Source organism: Schistocerca gregaria, chromosome 1, assembly GCF_023897955.1.
Source record: "Schistocerca gregaria isolate iqSchGreg1 chromosome 1, iqSchGreg1.2, whole genome shotgun sequence".
NCBI lineage: Eukaryota > Metazoa > Arthropoda > Insecta > Orthoptera > Acrididae > Schistocerca > Schistocerca gregaria.
In genome coordinates this window covers 240,718,292-240,743,373 of record NC_064920.1, presented here as the reverse complement: position 1 = coordinate 240,743,373, position 25,082 = coordinate 240,718,292, and the positions used below count along the sequence as shown (strand labels likewise).

The following is a 25,082-nucleotide window of genomic DNA, read 5'->3' as shown; positions in this document are numbered from 1 at the left end:
AACCTCTTACCACAGGGATCATATACCTGTGGAAGATCTAGGTTCCAGACCTGCCCAATCCACCTACCCAGTACTTTCCATTCCAGTTATGCCACAGGCTTATCCTATCCCATCACAGGCAGGGCCACACATGAAAGCAGTCGTCAAATACCAACTCTGCTGCAATCACCGTGCAGCTTATGTTGGTATGACAACCAACCAGCTGTCCACCAGAATGAATGGTCTTTGACAAACTGTGGCCAAGACCAAAATGGACCACCCAGTGGCACAACATGAAGCTGGGCACAACATGCTTGAGTTCAATGGCTACCTCATAGCCCAAGCCACCTGGATCCTCTCCTCCACCACCAGCTTTGATGAACTATGTAGATGGGAGTTACCCTCACAACACATTCTTCACTCCCATAACTCTCCTTGCCTCAATTCACATTAACTCACTGTCCAACACACTCTAACCAACAGTTTCCCTCCTTCTGACCGAGCGAGGTGGCGCAGTGGTTAGGGCACTGGACTCACATTTGGGAGAACGACGGTTCAATCCCGCGTCTGGCCATCCTGATTTAGTTTTTCCATGATTTCCCTAAATTGCTCCAGGCAAATGCCCGAATGGTTCCTTAGAAAGGGCATGGCCGACTTCCTTCCCTAATCCGATGACCTCGCTGTCTGGTCTCCTCCCCCAAACAACCCCCCCCCCCCCTCCCCTTCTGGGCTGTCAACCCCTTGTAATGCATGTTTGCAAGTCACCTTCATTCTTTATTGCACATCACACCGGCTCCAGTACCAGCGTATCACATGCCTAGCCCATGCACCTGCCAGCCCTTCTCCCAAATTCCTAACAAGAAGACCTGCTGCTTCCTTCCAAGCTGCTAGCTACCCACTTCCAAATCCTTTTCTCACCTTCCACCTCTCTCTCCCCTCCTCGTCCCATCCAACAATCTCCATCCTACCCTAGTCCACTTACTGAAATGCAATCCTGTTTGTGTGTGCCCTGCCAGCACAATATAGGGGAACAGCTATGTATGTATTAGTACTGTAGCTATACAAAGGATTTATTCTGAAAGCTATCTAGCTTTCTCTCTCTTTTGTGTGTGCCTGTTGATAATTCCAGACTTCTGCCATTTGGTGAGTGGTCTCCTGTAGTACTAAAGCATATGCTTTCTCTCTGAGAGTTTTGCTAGTCAGTGTTATTGATATTTCATGATGAGGCCTTCACTGTATCAATAAATAAACTATTCTGCAACACATTTATTCATTTCGCTGTTGACATGTATTACAAAGAGGAATGTAATTGCCTCTTCAACAAACAAACATTTCTATACATATTAGGATAATCATGGTAGCTACTTCAGTTACACTTGAGAGGTATTGAAATATATGATATTAAACACAATGTGAAAGTCTAAATTTTTTCCAGTGTGTAATCTTGTTGATGGATGCAATCAACAATAGATTGTCTGAAATCATCAATCATAATCAATAACAAATTATTCCCATAATACTTCTACTTATGCCCTGAGTGAGGCATACTCCTTGATATATGAATTTGAAATTTAGAATTCTCGATTCAATTTAGATGTACATAAGAATCTTTTTCACCTGGCCCTCAACCCTGATTTAATTTTTTTGTTTTCTTTTGCTTTAGAAAACACTGCAGTATATAGTTGGTATACACGTGCAGTTGCTTGTCGGCACTGCAGGTAGCCTGGAGATCAGTGGTTCCACACTTTCAAGCTACTGGTACTATGTCAGTGTAAATCTGTTTCTTACAGAATTAAGAGGCTGGTCCAGTATTGTTTTCCTGTTCCCATGTTTTGAGTGAATTGGCTCCAAAGTGAAAGTGGACAAAAAGTTGAATGGACCAATCAGAACAGACAAACGATAACTGCTGTAAGATAATAGCTGCAGGATATGGTGGAGTGACATCAACCGTGCCAGACTGGAAGAAGAGCCAAAATTGAAGACTTCTGCTGGAAAATGATGACTAATGGCAGTTTGCACCGACATGGTACAATAAAGAAACGAAGAAATGAAACACTGGATGAAGCATTATTTGTTTGGTTCAATGAGATATGAGACCACAATGCTCCAGTATCAGGTGCAATCCTGCAGGAAAAGATGTTACACTTAGTCAGCAAGCCACCAATGGCGATCCTAATTTCACACGCAGCCACAGTTGATTGGAAAGAGGAAAGCCCATCATGGCATACGACAGCTTTCAGTGATGGGCGACAGTTTTTTGGCAGATACAGTGACTGCAAAATGTTTCAAAAAAGAATCTGAAGTAGTTATTTCCTCTGAAAACTTTTCCCACACCAAACTTATAATGCAGATAATCTGGACTTCTACAAAGCAACATGCTGGTTTCCCAATTAGATGACTCGACAAGGGGTTATATGAGGTGTAAAAATTGAGTTACAATTATGGCTTGTACAAACAGATCTGGGAGACACAAATCTCCTCGCCTGTTTATATATAAATCAAAACATCCACGTACTTTGAAACATGTTAATTGGTCTCGTATGTCAGTTCTATACAAATAAAAAAAAAGCCTGGATGGACAGTGGGATTTTTTGATAATAGTTTCATGGGGAGTTCTTGCAAAGTGTGAGACGATGTTTGAAAGAGCCATATTATTTAATGCACCACCACATGTGGAAGTGAAGCAACTGTCAGTGGTGACATCACAGTCAAGTTCTTCCTTCAAAACATAACAGCTCTCCTGCAACTGATGGATCACAGTGTCCTGAAGATCAAACGTGTACATGGGAAACAGCTAGTGTGTAAATTAATTTAAGAAGCAGGAGAATTTGCTGGGATTTCAGTACTGAAATTGATAAATATCAAAGATGTGATTTTTATGGTTGCATCTTCTTGGGATCAAGTTACTGAACTATCAATTCTGAAAATGTGGAAAACAATATGGCCTGCGATTGGTGATTGCACTGCTAAATTCCTTAAAATGTTTGCAAACATTCCTGATTGTTTGGATGTAGACAACACTGGCATAGATGTCTGGTTGCAGAATGACAATGATGCTAGTTATGGCACGGTGCCCAAAGATGGATTTTTGTTCCTGCTTGTTGTAGTATAGAAAACGACAGTGATGGTGGACAACAGTAGTGTTGTTTAAGGGGAATAAAAATGCCTCAGCAATGGCACACCTGGGAAAAGTAATGGTTTACCTAGAACGTCAGCCAGAAACCAACTGTACTGAACTGATTTTAATGAAACGTCTATATGATCGTCCTGCTATCAAAAGCCACACAAATGTAAATAAAAGGAACTTACACACTATTTAAATAAACAAATATGAGCAGACTCCAGTAACTACACAGTTTCAGTGCCAAAAGAGTGTTTCTTGTTAGCACCAAAGTAAAAGGTCAGTATTGTAGTACATTTTACAATTATTGCTTTTAGTGGAATATTTGTGTTATCTAGATTTTCGATAACCCAGATTACATCTGGCTCCACCTAGCCCAGTTAAATGAGGTTTCTGAAAAGTATGCAAGCAAAATAAAATCTTCATCAATTTGTATTAAAATTACAACATTAAAAAATGCTTTGCTTTTATGATTACTTTCAGTTTGATTTCAGAGTTACATGAAATAAGTAAAGTAACAAGCATTTTCCCCAAAAGCCCATTCTGTTCATTGTTAGTATATGTGATATCTGTAGTGCCGATATCATCATGCTGTTATTCTAAGCCTCCTATATAAAGAACTTGAAGTGCGACTTCTGCAAAGCATCCAACAAAAACAGAACATAAATCATATTTTTGAAAAGTATGCAAGCAAAATACAGTAATTTCTTCATAATTATGAAAACATGCATTTTTTAAGTGTGCTTGTTCCAAAGCCTGATTATAAAACAACTACTGTCATGTGAGGGATAAAAATCTGAATGAAAATCTCAGATGAATAAGTTAATAGACGTTCTTTATAATTGGGAAGAAGATTTTACACAATCGCTGCAAATAATCTCCAACTAGCTTTTACTCAGTGTATTCATTAAAATGAGTTTTCCCTGATATTGATATATCTCTCTCTCCCTCTGTTTTTACACATGTGTGCGTGCGCAAACCCCCCTCCCCCCCAACCCCTCCCCTAACACGTGCACACACCTATTTTGCTTGGTACTGGAGGCTTTTTTTTTTTAATGAATCTAGTATTATTCTTTTCATGAAAACAATTTCACTTATTGTTGTTTGTGTAACTGTAATGACCACAACCAGTAACTTTTTGTTTTTGTCATTTATTTACTGTTCATAACTAGTTTTACTGTCCAAACTTAGCCATTTATTGTAAATAAATAAAGAGTTAAATAATGAAAGTGACTGATTATAGTAATTATTTTAACACCTAAAACAATGAATAACCCTAACTGGTACCAAGATCTCAGTTTGCTACTAATGCAGAAAGACATCAAGAAATACTCAGCAGCAGAATGTGCTGCAACCTGTAATTCCTCAAATTTTAACTGCTGTCCACAAGAATCCTTTGAAGCTAGTTAATCTCAGTCTTTTTACTGATCACTTCAAGCCTGTCCATATGGTGTACTTATTTATTTTGAACTAAAGTCATGAAATTGTAACAGTACAACTGTAACAAGAGAGTCTTTCATTAGCTTTTTCCTATGGTTGTCCTCGGTTATACATCTGTTTGTCTTAGCTCCTCATCTTTTACAGCTTACAACTCCTTTCCATTCTGAATATTTTGATTATCTTATTTTCCACTTCTCAGCTTTAATTTTCTCTCTCTCATCCAATAAATAATACTCCTTCTGTTCTTGAGTTTATCACATATATTACATTACTTCTTGACTTATGAATGACAGCTGCAGTTTATTTATTTTCAAAAGCATCTGCATGAATGCCAACCAAATTTTTTCCAGTCTCTCATGTGTCGTTTCTTATCTTCTTTCGCCTTGCAATTTCCATCATGGTTTATCCGTAGACCGAAATAAACAGTGTTAAGTCCATTTTTTATCCAAACAATATATGCATGTCATTACATGCACATAAAATAACAGGCTTACAAAATACAAAAAGTGAAGCAAGGAAAAAATCAGACAGTAAATCAGTAGGAATAAAGCTATAGTATGAGCACATTAAACACTGATAAAACACACAGTACCAGATCTACCCAATTTAAGGTAGCTTAAACTGTGCCACTTTCACAACATATTCTTAATGTTGGAATAAAATAATATAAAGAATAAACAAAATTGTTGTTGGACCAGGCAACTGAAATGAGAATCAGCAACTTCAGGAAACTGATATTTATATCTGTCACCACAAGTTCCAGACAAACGCGGGATACATAACTTTTAGGCACAAGGAATTCACCAAATATTAACATAGTTTTTGATGGATTTTTTTTTTTTTTTGTGAGCAATTTTCAGTTGTTTAGACTATACCCTGTGCAGAATACAAGACAAATACATGAGTGATCTGCATCCAAGAAAAGAAGAAGAAGAAAAAAAAAAAAAAAAAAAAAACTTGTGCATTAACAATCGGCTTTGAGGAATCAGTGTCACAAAAGGGAACATTCTGATTTCACTCTGATGGAAAGAAATTAATATGTACAAAATTGTATCCCTTGTGGAATCTCAAATATAAACCTTGCAGAAATGGCTTATGTCACTGCTCAGCAGTAGACAATGCTATTGATATTTACAAGTCCATATACAGGTGAATCTCCTGATCTTCTCCAATATTTCCAGCAAAGTGTATAAAGCAGACTTTAAAAATAAGCTGCTGACAAATACATGCTCCACAAAATACAAATCTTTTCAGTTGTATCATTAACACTCAGTGCCACAGGTGATGGCTCTTCAAGTTCACTAACATTTTGATAATCTTCCTTCAACAACACCAACAGATTTCACACAATGGCATACTGCTCATAGAGTAAGTCTCTGACGTTATAATAGTCTTCTGATAAACAGCCTTCTAAGGTGACTCTGCCAGTGTCATGCTGAAACATAATGAAAGTTAATGATGAGAGAACCTAAATATAAGTAATATTACACAACCAGTGCAATGAAATAAAAAAAAACCGCAATTCCAACAAAGCAAAGCATTTACTGTTAACAGGAGTTTTCATTTCTTCAACTTATTACAAGCTACTAGTCAAAAACACATTACCAATCCATCCAATTTCATGAAACTTCCTGGCAGATTAAAACTGTATGCCAGACCGAGACTCGAACTCGGGACCTTTGCCTTTCGCAGGCAAGTGCTCTACTGACTGAACTACCCAAGCACAACTCACGCCCCGTCCTCACAACTTTAATTCCGCCAGTACCTCGTCTCCTACCTTCCAAACTTTACAGAAGCTCTCCTGCGGTCCTTTCAGAACTAGCACTCCTGAAAGAAAGAATATTGCGGAGACATGGCTTAGCCACAGCCTGGGGGTTGTTTCCAGAATGCAATTTTCACTCTACAGCGGAGTGTGCGCTGATATGAAACTTCCTGGCAGATTAAAACTGTGTGCCGGCACACAGGAGACGAGGTACTGGGGGAATTAAAGCTGTGAGGACAGGGCGTGAATCGTGCTTGGGTAGCTCAGTCGGAAGAGCATTTGCCCGCGAAAGGCAAAGGTCCTGAGTCCGAGTCTCGGTCCATCACACAGTTTTAATCTGCCAGGAAGTTTCGTACACTCTGCTGTAGAGAGAAAATTTCATTCTACATCCAATTTCATTCTAAATCACCAATTATTTTTTAAGGAATTTGTTATTCAATCTCTAGTTGGTGAAATGCTATTACTTTTGATTTGCTCTTTGTTTTTAGTCAAATTTGTACAACCCATAAACCAATGTTAGGCTGTTCTCTAGTCACAGCAAACATATTTATTTTGGATCAATGGAAACTTTTGGCTTTTAGTTTTCAGTTACATAGAAAGTTAGTCTATATTTTACGAATATGTTTTTCACCTCTTACTCAAAGTGAACTGCTATCCTCACTGAAGTTTTGGCCGAAATGTGTGGATTAAAAGGACACGTCTCCCCGGTATCAAATCTTTAGTGTAGTATTAGATATATCATACTCAACTAGTAAATTGTTGTGGTCACTTCTTTGATTCTTGTTTTGTGGGATCCTGGAGGAGACTGTTAACATAGTTCACTCTGCTGATGTAATAATTCTAAAACTTCATAGGGCTACTGTCATTAATATCCTGGATCATGCAATTTTAAATATTCTGTTTCATCTGAATAATTATATATCAATTCCAGACTTGTGTTTGTGTTTCCCACAGGTGACATTCAGTCGAATAACATTAAGTAATAAAGAACATCCCTAGGAGTTGGTTATAGTCTTGTGTTGACTGTTGCTGTTGTGGTCTTTAGTCGAAGACTGGTTTGACGCAGCTCTCAATGTTATGCGAGCCTTTTCATCTCCGAGTAATTACTGCAACCTACAACCTTCTGAATCTGCTTACTACATTCATATTCATCTCTTGGTCTCCCTCTACAATTTCTATCTCCCCCCCCCCCCCCCCCCCTCACCACCACCACTACTTTTCCCTCCAATAGTAAACCGATGACCCCTGGATGTCTCAGAATTTGTCGTATCAACCAATCCTTTCTTTTAGTCAAGCTGTGTCACAAATTTCTTGTCTCCAAAATTCTTTTCAGCACCTCCTCATTAGTTACGTAATATAACCATCTAATCTTCTGTAGTGCCACATTTCAAAAGATTTTATTCTCTTCTTGCCTAAACAGTTTATCATCCATGTCTCACATACATGGCTACCCTCCAGACAAATACTTCCAGAAATGACTTCCTAACACTTGAATCTACATTCGATGTTAATATATTTCTCTTCTTCACAAATGCTTTTCTTGCCATTGCCAGTCTACATTTCATATCATCTATAGTTTGGCCATCATAAGCTATTTTGCTGCCCAAATAGCAAAATTCATCTACTACTTTAAGTGTTTTGCTAAATCCTAATGCAATTCCCTTGCAATCACTTGATTTAATTAAACTACATTGCATTACCCTTGTTTTGCTTTTGTTGATGTACTACTTCTGTCCTCCTTTCAAGACAATGTATATTCTGTTCAATTGCTCTTCCAAGCTGTTGGCTGTGTCTGACAGAATTACAATATCATCAGAAAACCTCAAGGTTTTCATTTATATTCCCTAAACTTTAGTTCCTATTCCAAGTTTTTCTTTGGTTTCCTTTACTTCTTGTTTAATGCACAGATTGAATAACATGGCTATAACCCTGTCTTACAATTTTAAATATGCTTCCTAAATCTCTATCTTGTCACTGTGTAATCAACCTGAAACGTTCCAGTGTGTCTAGCTCTCTTCCACATAAACAACCTTCTTTTATGATTTTTAAACCAAGTGTCAGCAATGATTCAATTATGCTCTGTGCAGAACTCTATCAGGCAGCTTCCTCTCTCATTCCTTTCTCCCAATCCATACTCACCTACTATTTTTCCTTCTCTTCTTTTTCTTACTATTGTCTATCTGGTTAAACCAGCACTTATCAACTAGCATTGCTCTAATTGCTTTTTGAGCTTCTAATAAGAACTTTGGTGCTGTATCAACTGCTGCACTACTATTTGCTAAAAAATTTGAAGCGGTTACTTTCATATCAAACAATAAATTGAAGAATTTGTCTTTATTCAGGATGAAGGGATTGAATAAATACAAATAAATCTTAATATATATTAAACGTCAAAAAACAAATTAAAAATATTTACCCTTCGCACAGCCACTGTTCCATTACAGCACCAGAGAACGCCTCCAGATATTTCAGAGCTGATATTGGCCTTTGTGAGCACTTGCTTGAAATCAGAAAGCTTTAATTCATTGATGAATGCTGTTTGGTGACCCGAGATCTGTAATTTAAAATGAGAAATGAAATTATTCATCAAAAGTCATGCAAGAAATGAATAAATTAAATGTACAAGATGGAATCCAAAATTTCTGGGACTGGTGCTGCCATCTGGAAAGTAGCAGTAGTAGATCTTTGCACTGCTAAGTGGCGAGAGCTGCATATCTGATGAATCAGTGTGAAGTGGCAGTCAGCTGGGAGGACATGTTGCGTGTGGCGATTTTACGACGGATACGCAAACAGAACAGTGCGTGTGTATCAAATTCTGTGCAAATCTCAGGAAAAGTGCTACGGAGACCATTGCAATAATACAACAAGTGTTTGGGGGACAGAGTAAAAGTCGTACACGTGTGTTTGAGTGGCATGCTCGGTTCAGGGCCGGCCATACAGTGGTCGAAGATGATGCTCACACTGGAAGGTCCGTTAGCCACACTATGCCAGACATCGTTGTCAAACTTCGACAACTGGTTCATGCGCATCGACGTCGAACCATTCTAGACCTCGCAGATGAAGGGGGTATTGGTTATCAGACATGTCAACGAATGGTGACGGATGAATTGGGCATGCATCGTGTTGCCGCAAAATTTGTGCCAAGGATCTTGACTGCCGATCAGAAGGCACAGTGTGTTGAAATGTGCATGGACCTTTGTCAAAGCACATCTGATGATCCAACCTTCTTGTCACGGGTTATCATCAGTGACGAGAGCTGGATTTATGGTTATGAGCTAGAGACAAAGCAACAATCATCCCTGTGGAAGAGCCTGGGCTCTCCAAGACCCAAAAAAAGCGAGACAAGTGAAGAGCATGATCATCGTTTTCTTTGATTACAAGGGAATTGTGCACAAAGAATTCTTCCCATCCAAATAAACAGTGAATTCCGCATACTACTGTGACGTTTTGCGATGGCTTCGTGAGAACATGTGGCAACGACAGCCCGAACTTTGGCGTCAGGGTAACTGGCTGCTGCATCACGACAATGTGCCCATCACACGTCCTTGCTCACCAGGAACTTTTTGGCAGAAAATAACATGGTAGTTGTACCCCACCCACCGTACTCAACAGATTTGGCACCTTGCGACTTCGCACTATTCCCAAAACTGAAACTCAAGTTGAAAGGCCATTGGTTCGACACTCTAGAGAGGATTCAGGAAGCATTGCTGGTGGTGGTAAACACCCTCAAAGAACAGGACTCCAGAAAACGTTTGACCAGTGGCAGAAGCGCTGGGAACAACTTCAAGGGTGATGGTGACCATTAGTCCAAAGGTAAGGTTTTCAACAGATGGCAGCACCAGTCCAAAAAAATTTGGATAGCACCTCGTATTGTCATGTGATAATGACAATCAAGTCCAAATCTGGCAGCAAGGTTATCAATCGAACAGAATGCTTAGCAGTGGAAGCATGTTCATCATAGACACCAATAACAAACAGAACAGAACTGCCTCCTTGATGGAGAGTGCTGCTGTTTATACAAACATAAAATATTCCAAAACTTGCAAACATTAAAAACACATGAAATTTTGAGAATCTTCTGAAAATGATAAATAACAAATACATGTATATGATGAGATTGGAACTGGCGGCCTGCAGCATGCCAATCAGCAACACTAATCACTATGCCATATTGCAAGCAGCACAATTCGTGGCATTGCTTCCTCTCTTGGAGAAAAGTGACCGGCTGTTTCAGTAGTACTCCTTGGAGCCGACTACAGCATCTAGATCTTGTTAGTGGTCCTCTGTATGGCAGCACTGAAGGATCCTTACATTTGGGTCATGTTGTCAAATCATCTACATTAGGATGTATATCAAAAGTAGCCCTATGGTTAGAGCTTAGTTATCATCAAACAGATGTTCAGTTCCTTTGAACGAAAAGCCCTCATGATCAATTTTCACCTCAAGAATGTAGCAGGGCTTCATATGGAGGGTTCAAAAATGGCTCTGAGCACTATGGGACTCAACTGCTGTGGTCATTAGTCCCCTAGAACTTAGAACTACTTAAACCTAACTAACCTAAGGACATCACACACATCCATGCCCGAGGCAGGATTCGAACCTGCGACCGTAGCAGTCGCACGGTTCCGGACTGCGCGCCTAGAACCGCGAGACCACCGCGGCCGGCCATATGGAGGGCATTAATGTCTCTGCATATCTGTCTTCTTGATGAAACATCATGATCTTCAACTTTGTATGCAAGGTATGACTAGCAATAAAGGTTACTACACGGCCTAACGCAGCCTTTTAGTAACTTTTCCAATAGTACCACTTTCTGCGCAGTATAAAAATCCATACCAATCCCTTAGGTTGTCTCTCATGGATGGTATTTGGCATTAAAACGCTCTTGGTTCTTCCTGTAAGTGTCCAGGAATCATATGCGAGCAAGCTGTCTTGCTATTTTGGTCCTGGTAATGATGTGTTTCAAGTAGTCTTTCCGAGTCTCATCTGGTTGAAATAGGAACAGTGTATCTATTGTTGTTTTGGCACCATGCCTGCAGAACAAAAAAACAAGTGTGAGTCCTTTAGTGCTTTGCTTTGCTGTGGTTATATACGAAGAGTGTGTCATGGCGGGCGATACTACAAATGAAATCAATCTGTTTGACATCAATGCACATTCATGACATATCTGCCATTATGACACATACCTCTGAAGCCTAGTGCCCATCTCATAAATCGATCCAATGGATGCTTTGGGCTAATTAGCCAGCCTAGAGAATGGTTCCAGAACGAGATTTTCACTCTGCAGCGGAGTGTGTGCTGATATGAAACTTCCTGGAGGATTAAAACTGTGTGCCGGACCGAGATTCGAATTCAGGACCTTTGCCTTTCGCGGCCAAGTGCTCTACCATCTGAGCTACCCAAGCACGACTCACGTCCCGTCCTCACAGTTTTCCTTCTGCCAGTACCTCATCTCCTACCTTCCAAACATTGCAGAAGCTTTCCTGCGAACCTGCAGAACTAGCACCCCTGAAAGAAAGGATATTGCGGAGACATGGCTTAGCCACAGCCTGGGGGATGTCTCCAGAATGAGATTTTCACTTTACAGTGGAGTGTGCGCTGATATGAAACTTCCTGGCAAATTAAAACTGTGTGCCAGACCGAGACTCGAACTTGGGATCTTTGCCTTTCGCGGCATGTACTCTACGATCTGAGCTACCCAAGTACGACTCACGCCCCATCCTCACAGCTTTCCTTCTGCCAGTACCTCGTCTCCTACCATCCAAACTTTACAGAAGCTCTCTTTCAGGAGATTTCTTATGTGAGCACAAGCGGCTTTCTGCATTCAACAATATCTTCACTGTTTTAACTGAGTGTCTGGGACTTGTCTTGCTGATTACGGTGGGATCATACATCTTCAGTGGCAGTCAACCACACAGAGCAATCTCGTTATGTGTGCTTGTTGAAATAACTTTGCTTCACTGTAGCTCTGATCTACCACAGCCTACTACCGCTTGTGATCCCTGCCAAGTAGTACCACCCAAGAATAGCAGGCAAGTGTTACATAGATGTTTCGGGAAGTCAAATGGGATTAGGGCCCATATGAAGGCATACAGACAGTCGTTTTTCCCTTGCTCTATTTGCTAGTGGAACAGGAAAGGAAATGACAAGTAATGGTACAGAGTACCCTCCACCATGCACTGTAAGGTGGATTGCGGAGTATCAATGTAGATGTAATTAAAATCTGTTAAAATGACAAATGTGAAGGGCTGTGTTCTGTCAGTGATACTTATATCATGCAACACATATTCCTGTCAACAGTTCCCATTTGTGACCTTCACAACTGCTTTCATATCGCCATCTTTAGCTGGTGACATTACAGGAAAAGGAGCCCTTGATTCAACTAGTTCGTGGACAGGTCAGCCACTGATAGGATTTCTTGAGATCTTGGTAACTGTTGGCCACAAAGGTTTTATATGTGCCAACCTCACCTCCATAGATGGTCACCTTAGTTAGTCTTCCTGAATTCAGCAGTTAGCTGATTGGCTGGTACCTTTATACAGTGACAGGAACAACTAGCATGTGAGGGAGTGCGACTTCTTCCAGGGAACGGCAACGGGCTTCATTCCACAAGGCAACTATATTCATCTGTAAATGACTGGCATGAATTAGACTGTTGTGATGGTTGACAATTTGTGGAATAACAGTCGTCAAACACTTGTCTTCTTTCTCTTCAATAACATATGTCTCCAGGATATTGACAGTGGACACGTGATGTGTGTTGTCTTTCAGCCTCCAAATATCTGTTCTTCTGTGGGGGGTTATACTTGGCACAAGAGATGGGTGTACCAGCTTTGGTTGGATGCATGGTTATTGTTTGACAACTGCAGCATAAATCAGATTTGGCCACGTTTTTTTCCATGGTGCATTCAACTTGTGGTGGAGGTTTGTGTTAATTATCAATGCATGTTGTCAACATTCGTTAATGCTTTTTGATGTATGGCATCAATATTCATGGTTTCTGTCTGCTGTGTACTCAGTCTGTCATTTCTGGCTGCAGAAACTGCTGTATCTTTTCTCTTACTATCTGGAATACAAGAGAGGTGAAGTCTTGGTGGTGCTCTACAACTGCCATAGGCCCCACTTTCTGTTGAATTTTCTCAATGTGATGGCACTGCGTTATGAATTCCTCTGTCATTATAACATGCTTTGACAGATGAGCTTTGTACAGTCTTCTGTGACTCCTATCATACGTAACAACACTATGAAAAGGACAGATTGCTACTGACCACATACGAGAGGCACTGAGTCACAGACAGGTGCAAAGAAAAAAAGACTGCTAAACGTTTAAGCTTTTGGACAAAAAAATAGAAACACACACACACACACACACACACACACACACACACACACACACACACACACACACACATTATTCACATAAGTCCAACTCACACAGGCAAGGACACTGTCTTTGGGTGCTGAGGTCTGAGTGTCTTCAAACCTACAACCTCCTTCCTGGTCACTATGACCAATTGTACTCTCACTCACATTTACTTCTCCTTTGAAGGCAGCACCTACAAACAAATTTGTGGTATAGCAATGGGCACCATATGGCAACTTATTTATGGGTTGTTTAGAGGAACCTTTCCCAACAATCCAGAATCCCAATCCATACCTGATTCTGATTCTCTGATTGCATCTTTGTGATCTGGACCGAGGGTGATGACATGCTATCCACATTTCCGCACAACTTCATGTTCTGCCCATTCACTTCATCTGGTCCTCACCAACCCTACAAGCCAAATTTCTTGATGTCGACATCCACCTCACATCAGTACTTCTGTCCACATCAAACCTACCGACAACCAAAAATACCTCCACTTCAACAGCTGCCGCTCATTCCACAGCAAGAAGTCCCTTCCATACAGCCTAGCCACCTGAAGTCATCACATCTGTGTGATGAGCAATCCCTCTCCAAATATGCCAAAGGTCTCACTGAGGCCTTCACAGACTGAAATTTCCCTCCCAACCTCGTCCACAAAAATATCTCCCATCTCTTGCCCTTTCAGTCACCGACCGCATCTTGTACACCCACTTCCCTGACCACAAAGGAGAAATCCTCTTGTAACTCAGTACTATCCAGGGCTGGAGAAACTGAATCATATTCTCTGCCAAGGTTTTGACTAACTCTCATCATGCCCTGAACTTTAAATGTTTGTCAGTCATTTTCATTGTGCCTGTCTGCGACTCAATGTGGTGAGTAGCAATGTATCCTTTTCATATCATTATGTTTTTTTTTTGTTTTCCTTTCATCAAGTACGAGAATCTGCCGGCTTCTCTCTGATTCATAATATGGCCTTGGGGCAAAAAGTTTTGTATTTAAGACATTGTTACTTCCCCTAACAGTGGGCCCTGGTCTTCAATTGTTCTTCCACTAAGTGGTTTTGCTACTGACTGTCACCAAATGTTTACTTCAGTTCGTTCTGGAATTTTTCTAGCTTTTGAGTTCCTCTTACAGTACACATTTGCTGAAAACATCATGTCATCCCATCTGTTGTATTTGGTGATTGGATTGAATCCTTTTAGTTAAGTTGCTGGCTCCTGGCAGCTCTGTGGAAAACACTGTTAGATGCCTGATGTGCACCTAACTTACTGAAGGCTTGCGATCCGTTGGTCTTCTGAATATATGGACCTTACGAACAACATATGACTTATATTCCATTCCTGTTCATGTAAGCAATGAGTTCTATGCTGACTAGATGATGTAGACAATTTGAAGTGCCTAGCACCTACAGCAAACAGTGTCATGTCATAATTACAATAACGTCCAAATCCGAAAGCTCCAAATCTGAAAGCAGGGTTGTTAATGAAGTGAAACACTTAGCACTGAAAGCATGTTTATCGTGGTCATCGAGGGCTGAATGGTAGCACCTCGAACAACACTGGGAGAAATATGGGTGGTTTCGGAAGTCAAGGAGCCACATGAGGTGGCAGTAGACCGTATGCTACAATGTCTTACCTATACAACTGGTAAGGACCACACTCTGGCAACTATTATGGTCTATATCCCCCCTTGGCTGGTTTTCTTACTGGAACTAACATTGTGTCGTTCCAAGTCATAGGGTACTGTCCATCAAACCCTATCTGACTGAAAGAAGGTAGGAGCTTGCTTTTGGCTCCAGGGCACACATGATGGAGCATGGCATAATGAATCTGATCTACATCTACATAGATACTTCGCAAGCCATTGTAGGGTGCATGGCAGAGGGTACCCTGTACCACTACTTGTAATATCATCTCCATTTCCACTCACAAACAGAGCAAGGGAAAAATGACTTTCTCCATGCCCTCATATGAGCCCTAATTCCTAGTATTTTATCTTCATGGTCCGTAAGCCAATGTATGTTGGAGGCAATAGTACCGTTCGGCAGTCAGCTTCAAATTCTGGTTCTCTAAATTTTGTCATTAGCGTTTCTTGAAAAGAATGTGGCTGACCCTCCAGGGACTCCCATTTGAGTTCATGAACCATGTCTGTAGCACTTACGTGTTGTTAGAACCTACCAATAAAAAATCTAGCACCCCGTCTCTGAATTGCTTCAATGTCTTCCTTCAATCCGACCTAGTAGGGACCCCAAACACTTGGAATAGGCCGCCCCGGATCCTATATGTGATCTGCTTTACAGGTGAACCACTCTTTCCTAAAAATCTCCCAATGAACCAAAGCTGACCATTCACATTCCCTATCACAATTCTCACATGCTCGTTTCATCTTTTGTTGCTTTGTAAGTAAGCTTCCATTCATCACACCAATTGGAAATTTTGTCTACATTGTCTTGTATCTTCCTACACTCACTCAATTTTGACACCTTACCATACACCACAGCATCAGCAGCAAACACCCGCAGATTGATGCCCACCCTGTCTGCCGAATCATTTATGTAATAGAGAACAACAGCAGTGCTATCACACTTCCTTGGGGTACTCCTGACAATACCCTTGTCTCAGATGAACACTCACTGTTGAGGGCAACATGCTATGTTCTAATACTAAGGAGTCTTCGAGACATTCACATATCTGTGAACTTATTCCATATGCTTGTACCTTTGTAAACAGCCTGAAATGGGGCACCATGTCAAATGCTTTCCAGAAATCTAAAAATATGGAATCTGCCTGTTGCTCTTCATCCATAGTTCTCAGTATAACATGTGAGAGAAGGGCAAGCTGAGTTTCACATGAGTGATGTTTTCTAAAACCAGCTCATTCATGTACATAAGCTTCTCAGTCTCAAGAAAGTGCAATTGAGAATATTTTCAAGGATTCTGCAGCAAACTGAAGTTATGGATATTGGTCTGTAATTCTGTGGGTCCGTCTTTTACCCTTCTTATATACTAGAGTCACCTGCGCTTTTTTCCAGTTGCTTGGGGCTTTGTGCTGGGCGAGAAATTCCCGATAAATGCAAGTTAGATAAAGGGCCAATGTCGCAGAGTACTCTTTGTAAAATCAAACTGGGATTCCATACGGACCTAGTGATTTATCTGCTTTCAAATCTTCCAATTTTTTCTCTACGCTTTTTATTATGCCGTCCATACGGGAGTCTGTGTGACGATCAATTACGGTATGTTTGTATGATTCTCGAGTGTGAACAATTTCTTGAATGTGAAATTTAAAATGTCAGCTTTCATTTTGCTATCTTGAACTGCCATACCAGACTGGTTGACAAGGGACTGAATGGAAGCCTTAAACCTGCTAAGCAATTTTACATACGACTAGAGGTTTCATGGTTTGTTTGTCAGATCTTTTGCTTAGGTGTGACGATGGTAGTTGTATGCTTTGCGCATAGATCTTTTCACACATGCATGAATCTCTATTAACCATTGCTTGTTGCTACTTAAGTGTTCCCTTTTGAACTGAATCTCCAATCTTGGGGCAGTGTCTCTGGCTGCAGACAGAGCAGATTCCAATTCCCACATGGAGACTGGCAAAGTGTACACCTTCTTATTAAGGAGTGAAAAGAGAGTGGGAATATTGATAGGGCAAAAGCTGAAAAATAAAGTAATGAAGGTACAATATATTGATAAAAGACTGATGAAGATACCACTGAAGGGTAGTTCAAAAGATTTGGTGTTAATACAGGTACGTATGCCAACCTGCAAGCACAAAGATGAGGAAGTGGAAGAATATTATGAGAAAATACAAGAACTCATTGAGAAAGAAAATAGAAATGCCTGCATTATCATTATAGGGGACTGGAATAGAGTGGGGGGTGATGGAAGAGATGAAGATAAAGTAGGAAATTTTGGATTACAAATAAGAAATGAGAGGTGAACGACTAATTAGTTTCTTTAAATAAAATTCATTAGCATTGGGGAACACATTATTTGAACACCACAAAAAGAGATGTTACACATGGATATCAAATGTGAATACGGAGAGATATCAGTTGGACTACATCCTGATGCAAAAAGGTTTAGGAAATGTTTGAAGAATGCCAATGCTTATCCAGGAGTGGATATAAATTCAGATGACAACCAAGTAGTGAGAGAAATACAAGTGAAGTTAAAAAAAGTTAAATCAAAAGAAAGGCCAAACATAGAAAGACTCAAAGAGGTAGAAGAGGCATCAGATTTGGAAAACAGGTTTTTGGAAAAATGGGAAAGAGGTAGCATTGATGAAAGTGTTAATGACCAATGAATAAAAATGAGGGAAGGACTCATGGACTCTGTCACAGAAGCACTAGGAATTAGAGTATCCCAAAGTACCAGGAAAAAATGGATAAAAGGAAACATGTTGAAAAAGATAGAAGAGCGAAGAAAATGGAAAAATGTGGAAACTGAAGAAGGCAAAAAGAGGTACAGGAAACTGAATAATGAATTAAAAAGAAACTGAAGAAGCAAGGGAAAATGGATGAAACGGAAATGTGATGAAATAGAGAAAATGGAGAAAGAAGTGAAGTATGAAATGATGTAAAGACAAGTTAAAGAGATAGTTTCTGAATTTAAGAGAGAGGAATAACATGGAAATAGAAAGATCAGATGGTACTCTAGTAGAAGAACCACAGGAGGTTTTGAACAGATGGCAAGAGTATATTGAATGTCTGTATAAGGGGGATAAAATACAGAGCAAAATTAAGGTTGAAGAGGAGCAATATGTACCGAAGATGGAAAGGGATTCACCATTGTAGAAGTGGAAGTAGAAAAGGTGCTGAAGGAGGTGAAGAATAGGAAGGCATGTGGAATTAATGATTTCCTGGCAGAACTGTTGAAGAGTCTGGGAAACAAGGCAAGAAAATAAATACTCTACCTCTGGAATGAGATATATGACGAAGGGGAATGGCCTGAGGACTTCCTTGAAACAGTTATGATACCAATAAAGACAAAGAGAAACATTACAAAATTTGAAGAGCATAGTACCATCAGTCTAATTTCTCATGCAGCTATAGTGTTGCTAAGAGTGTTGAATAGAAGACTATATGACAAGCTGGAAAGAGGAATTGCAGAGGAGCACTTCGAATTTACAAGAGGAAAAGGAACAAGAGATCCTATTGGCCTGTTAAGAATTATAGGGGAAAGACACATGGAAAAAGGCAGAGAAATCTTTGCTGTTTTATAGATTTAGAAACGGCTTTTGACAAGAGTTCAGTGGAACAAGCTGATGGATATTTTGAAAAGGAAAGGAGAGATGACTGATACAGAATCTATATTTACACTAGAAAGTAAGGATAAGGATTGGAAATGAAATGTCAGAAGGAAGCAGCATTGGACAAGATGTTAGACAAGGTAATTGCCTTTCCCCACTGTTGTTTAATGCATGCCTTGAAGAGATTATTGTGAAAGGCTAAAATGGAAAACAGGAATATGTACTGGTGGAAAGAGAAAAGTATGTATAAGATTTGTTGATGACATGGTATTAGTGGCAGAAAGTGAGCGGACAGTGAGTAACATGCTGAAAGATCTGAACGAAGCTTATGTGGGACATGGGATGCAAATAAACACAGTAAAAACAAAGAGTATGGTCATCAGTACAAAACACAGACAGTCCAATATTAAAATAGGACAAGCTAGTGAAAACTCCAATTGCCATAGCGAAGGAGGCATTAAACAGAAAGGGGAGACTGCTATGTAGCAAATTAGATAAAGGTCTAAGGAAAAGGCTTGGCAAATGTTTTGTCTGGAGTGTGGCACTACATGGGGCACAAACATGGACACTGAGACGAGAGGATGTAAAAAAGTAGAAATATTTGAGATGTGGATAGGAAGAGGATGGGGAGGATAAGCTGGATGGAAAGAGTGACTAATGAAAGAGTATAGGAAAGGGTTGGTGAGAGAAGATGTCTGCTGAAGGTTATAAGAGAAAGGAAAAAGAACTGGTTGGGACATTCGCTGAGAAGGGAGTGCTTGCTAGCAGATGCCTTGGAAGGATTGGTTTGTGGGAGAAGACTGAGAGGAAGAAGGAAACACAAGATGGTACAGGACATAAAGGGAATAGGGAATTATGTGGACCTGAAGAAGATGGCAGAAGACCGAACAGCCCAGAGAAATACCATGTGAAAACCTGCCTTTTGGCAGAGCACAAATGATGATCCTGATTACATGAGAAAAAGTGAAACTTCCTTTCTTCACAGTCCTACAGAACATGTGGAATGCAGGTGTGTGTGTGTGTGTGTGTGTGTGTGTGTGTGTGTGTGTGTGTGTGAGAGAGAGAGAGAGAGAGAGAGAGAGAGAGAGAGAGAGAGAGAGAGAGAGGCACAGTGATGGTGAAAAAGTATTCTGCTAAAACCTGAGCCATTTCTTGAGGCCCTCCACCAAGACCCCAGTTTTCAATGAAGCTGTAAGCAGAACTGTACTGCCCTTGCCTGAAAACTGCCTTACTGAGCTAGCGCACTGGAAGTGGTGTGACTAACAGAAGTTGTTAATTCCTTTCAGACATTCCTCCTCCATTCTTTTGTCACTCATTCCGCTTAAGCTCTCGCAGACCTGGACACATGAAGGTCATCTGTAGTTGCATGGTCTTGAAATTTCCAAGAATGTGCACACCTGGCTCTGATTGCCAAGTGACATCCGTGATCCCACCAAGGGATGGGCAGTCATCTGAGGTGGTTGGCAGATTGGGGAATGGAATCTGTGTCAGCTTGTTGGATCACACAGTCTCCTGTGCACAATACTGCTGTTCGAAGATGGCCTGCTTGCTGAATCACAACCAATTTGCCGTTTGAACCATCCATTTTTGTGGTTTAATGTCGACCACTGTGAGTCAGAAGACAAATCCACACTGGAAAGTGGTCATCGGAATGCAAATCTGTGATCATTTCAGACTGAACTAAATCTGCAAAGACTGAGGAGCAAAAACAAAAATAAATTGGCTGAAGATGACCCTGCAGGTGTAGAAGTGTCTTTTGTGACCAGAATTCAAAGGACAGATAGTCTCTGAATGGGCAAGGAGCTCATCAATTCGACCACTGGAGCAAGTGGCAGCCAAGCCCCACTGCACATTGTGTGCAATTAAGTCACCCACAATGAGCAAGGGGCAAGGCAATGTCTGGAAAAGTTCTGTCAGGGCCTGCATCTGACACATTATAAGATGGAAGGTAGAAAGAACACAATGTGATTTTAACTGGTGTGAAACATCCACTGCAAATGCTAATATGGCTGTTATAACATGGGCAGAACAAGAGTGACATCTGTAATTGGCAGAAACAGCCACTCCCCCCTTAGCTCTGTCTCCAGTAACATCATCCATTCTGTAGGGGTGATAGCCTCTTAATCTGAGAGTATCATTGACTTTAGAATGAGTTTCTTGTAATCAGATGCAAAACAGTTTCTCCTGGATCAGGAGCTGCAATTCTTCTAAAGTGATCAGTATCCACGTAAGTTCCACAGAAACACAGAATTCCCAGTGGGAGCCACTGATTAGTGGCGGTTGTCTTTGTCGTCCTCCCTTGGTGGTGGTGATTTACCAGAGAGGTTAGGGGGAACATGACATGGTGCTCAGCTCTCCAGTTCCTCAATGTTGACATCAGTGTTCTCCACCATAAACTCACCATCAGAATGGGAGACTGCCCTCCAATAGAACAGTTCTGCTGCCCTTTCTTCAATTATGAATTACTTTTTGTGTAAAGTTCGTTCTTACTTGTGGTAGGAGCTGCTTGCATGGGTAGAGAGGATGCAGGCTTTGTACGCTGTAATAGGTGCGATGGAATGTTTCTGAGGTTCCAATTCCGTTGTTGACAACTTCCAAATAATTTTGTGTCCAAGCATAGCTAGCCCCCCACCCACCCCACTGGTACACTGATGTGAGCATTTACTTGTACTTGAATCTGCAGTCTGTCTGGGTGTACGTGGAGCCATCACACTTGACAGACTGGCTTCTTGAAGGCCAATGCAACAGAAATAGCAAATGCCGAAGGTTGCATAGCTTGGAAAGCTATTTAAGTTACACAATAGGGTATGTGTTCCATAACTTCCAACTCCTGAATTTTCCTTTCCTTCCTGCTCGATACTGGGTGATCCCTGGAGCAGTTTATACGTTTTGGAGGAAATGTACAAGAGTTGCCTGAGAGCTGAGCCACCTCCAAATCTTTGATATTTGACAGATCACACTGGGTTGGGAACATATGGTCACACATTAAGATGGATGTAGTCTGCAAGAGTATGTTTAGATAATTCTAGAGTGTTGAATATTAGAATAAATGTTGTAGTTTTCTCCACTGTGCCACTGACTCTCCTCATATAGATCTGCACTTCCATAACACCCATATATTTCCTTTCTTCACAAAACTCTTCACAGTCCCTCTCCATTATATCAGAAGTTAAGGGTATTACGCAGCTCAGCTCCGTCACCTACAGCCTTGCATCACAGAAGCTTAGTACTTGGTTTGATGTGGCAGTTTCAAATAGAACGGTTCCACTATAAAGTTGTTTAACACTTTTTCAGGACCAGCAACACCATTCAACGCCTTGTGAATACAGTAAGGGGAGACCTTCTCAAATGCCTGTAGCTGCACTACCACTGATATAGCCCTCAGCATCTTTGAGGCATGCAAACTCTCCTGCCCAGCACTAGAGGTGCCTACAATAAGGTGTCCACTGCAAGGGTGGCCACCTTCGAGTCTAGAGGGTATTAGGGTCCTCAATTACAGAGATGGATACTCATATGGGGTATGAGCGGTCGCCTGTCCTATGACGCAAGCAGTTGTATGTCCTCGATTTTTTTGTTTTCATCTTGAAATACGCAATTTCAGCATATATCTTAATATAATTTGTAGATTTCATCTGTTACATTTGTGTTTAGGACTTATATCTATTTTAACCTAAACAGATAACAGCTGTGTATCTTACCTGATTGAGAGGCAATGGTTCCAGTGTATATATCTGGTCATCGTCCTTTTCGTCTAAAAGACATAAAAATAATACATAGTTACCAATTACAGTTTCCAAAAAAATAGAAAAGCAACATACATCAAGTAGCATAAAGTGGATAAAATGCATATCAGAGTGGTTAGATGAAAGCTTCTGTAACTGCAATTAAGTAGCCTTGAGCATACCTTTCTCTGTATCTGCATCTACAGGTTTTACATCCTTTGAAGCTTCTCTTGTAGTTATGTGAGCATCTATCCATGCTAGCTCTGCATCTTTTCCACGTTTCAGTTGGAGTGATGAAACAAGAGCATCTGTCAGCCGAACCTTACAAACACAGGGCGAAAAAGAGTTAATTACTTATCAAACAAATTTTACAGAGAGTGTATCAAATGGAAAATTCATTTGAAAGATTGTTAAAACATAGACAGAATGGCTGGCCAGTGTTTACCTCCAAAAGTCAAATTTCCTGGTACTGCCTGAAGACTTACTTTTGGAAATGTTAGTTCCTCTCCCACAGAAGAAAAAGGTATATGTTTGGAAAGGAGGGTCAGATCACTGTATCCCAACTGGCTCCCTCTCTATGTGGAGTCAAAGACCTGCCATCTCTTCTGAAACCTGTCCCCTTTCCTCCTTCAGGATTGAAGTAACAGTTCCAAAAGCTATGAAATAATTTTTTCCTTCTTTTAAATGTGTCTGTCAGCATTACTAAGAATTTCCAGAGCATGAGGGTAAATTTTATAGTGATGCAAGTGAGATCATTTGGGGGGGGGGGGGGGAGATTAAAAATAAAAAATAAGTGTGGTATGAAAATTGTTTTGAATGAGTTGTGTTTTTCCAAAAAAAAACACTATTTCCAACAATTACAGAATGTTAAGATGATCTTCAGTTCAGTTTTACATGGGCATCACTTTAAAAATCTCAATAAATACAGCTTACATTAAACAGAAGAGTTGATAATATTGGTTTATGTAAAAAAAGAATGGTACAAGAAAAACTATGCTCTGAATAAAAAAAAAAAAGATGTAAACAGCCACTGGCAAAATTGGAAAGGATATCTCATGTTTTGACAGCTGAATCTTCGACTCTAAATTTTTATTAGAATACCACAGAAAATAAAATGTGTTCAAAGATTATGGAAAATGTTGACGGTTATCTTTCTTCTAAATCAATCAGGAGACCGAACTTAAGGACTGACTGTATTCACTGTTTAGTGGGTAGCACCACTAGTCTGAGTCTGATTCCTAGTGGCCACAGCAAATTTTATAAGGCCAGAAGATCTGCAGCGAAGTCCCCTCAGCCTTATGAGGCCAAGTGAGAGGCCTGCTTGATTAAATAAGTAGCAAACTTGAGTTGCCCAGGATGGGCACTAAATAATATTTAAAAATATAAGAATCTGACAAAATATGGGAAATATTACTCCTATGGTACAGTAGTTAGTGGTATTATGAACGGCTACTATTAAACACAGAAATGTTCTCTATTTCTCAGTGTTTACATAATTTCTTCCATCCTGTAATTCTAAATGTTACCTTCACTGTCTGGATAACTGTAACTGCCATATATTTTAAGAATTTCATCAACAGACTCCCTCACAATTTTAATAGTTTACGTTAATATATTGTCATGAAAAGTTCTTTGAAATATAGTAGGACCCCACTCCTCCATTCCCAGAGTTAATATTTTCCTGCTGTTTACAACATTTTTTATCACTCCTGTCAAATTTCCTATGTTCACTATGTTAACTTGCACTCTTTTTACATTAACATATTTATAATTTTCCCTTGATTTTATGCTTTATGAAACAATGTTTGTGGGAAAAAAAACACAGACGTAACTGACACAAAATGACACTGACAATATGTTGGTCTTTAAGTTGTGTTTACAAACATCAAGCAGTTCTCTTTCTTGGCACCTGGGTGCTCTACTCAGCCGATCTGAATCTGTGAAAGTGGGAACAATTTGTGATTTGTCTCCTGCTACTGGCAACCTCTACTTGGCATCGTGGCTGATGGGAATAACCGATTTCTCAGAAGTCAGAAGAAGGTATGACTTCAGAGGAACATTCATTTGTTTCTTGTCACTACCAACTTTATCCCACAATACATTGTGGTACGCAATAAGTAGTATCCTTAAATTATTGTAGCCATATTGTTTCACTATTAGCTTTGCCTTGTGATCAGGATCATATGCAGATGACATCCACTTTAATTTGATAATATACTGTAGTTTTGTTTATTGTTTGTATATGCACTGAACATAGTGTCAGTTGCTTGCTAAAGTTGACAACATTGGCATTGCTGACAAACTGTTGCTACAACTGAAGTGAGTCGGTTTCAATCGACACAGCTACTCTCATCACCTGCTGTGCCATGAGTTTACTGTCTGTACCATGTTGCATGATTGTTGCCTTGTGAAGTGACTGAGGTGTATCGTTAGGATTTTT

General features: G+C 40.2%; 1 protein-coding gene across 2 annotated transcripts in view; it reads right to left on the bottom strand.

The window, feature by feature from the left end:
- Window positions 1-5,262: 5,262 nt before the first annotated feature.
- Window positions 5,263-25,082, bottom strand: part of LOC126338753 (probable cleavage and polyadenylation specificity factor subunit 2) — a 153,550-nt gene continuing 133,730 nt past the window's right edge. For both annotated transcript variants that reach the window (XM_050001580.1, XM_050001581.1), the window contains exons 13-16: window positions 22,825-22,963; window positions 22,619-22,671; window positions 8,719-8,856; window positions 5,263-5,975 (exon numbers count right to left, since the gene is read on the bottom strand). In XM_050001580.1, the coding sequence (XP_049857537.1) occupies window positions 5,883-5,975; window positions 8,719-8,856; window positions 22,619-22,671; window positions 22,825-22,963 (423 nt within the window). In that variant the 3' untranslated portion in view covers window positions 5,263-5,882. The remainder of the gene's footprint in view (window positions 5,976-8,718; window positions 8,857-22,618; window positions 22,672-22,824; window positions 22,964-25,082) is intronic.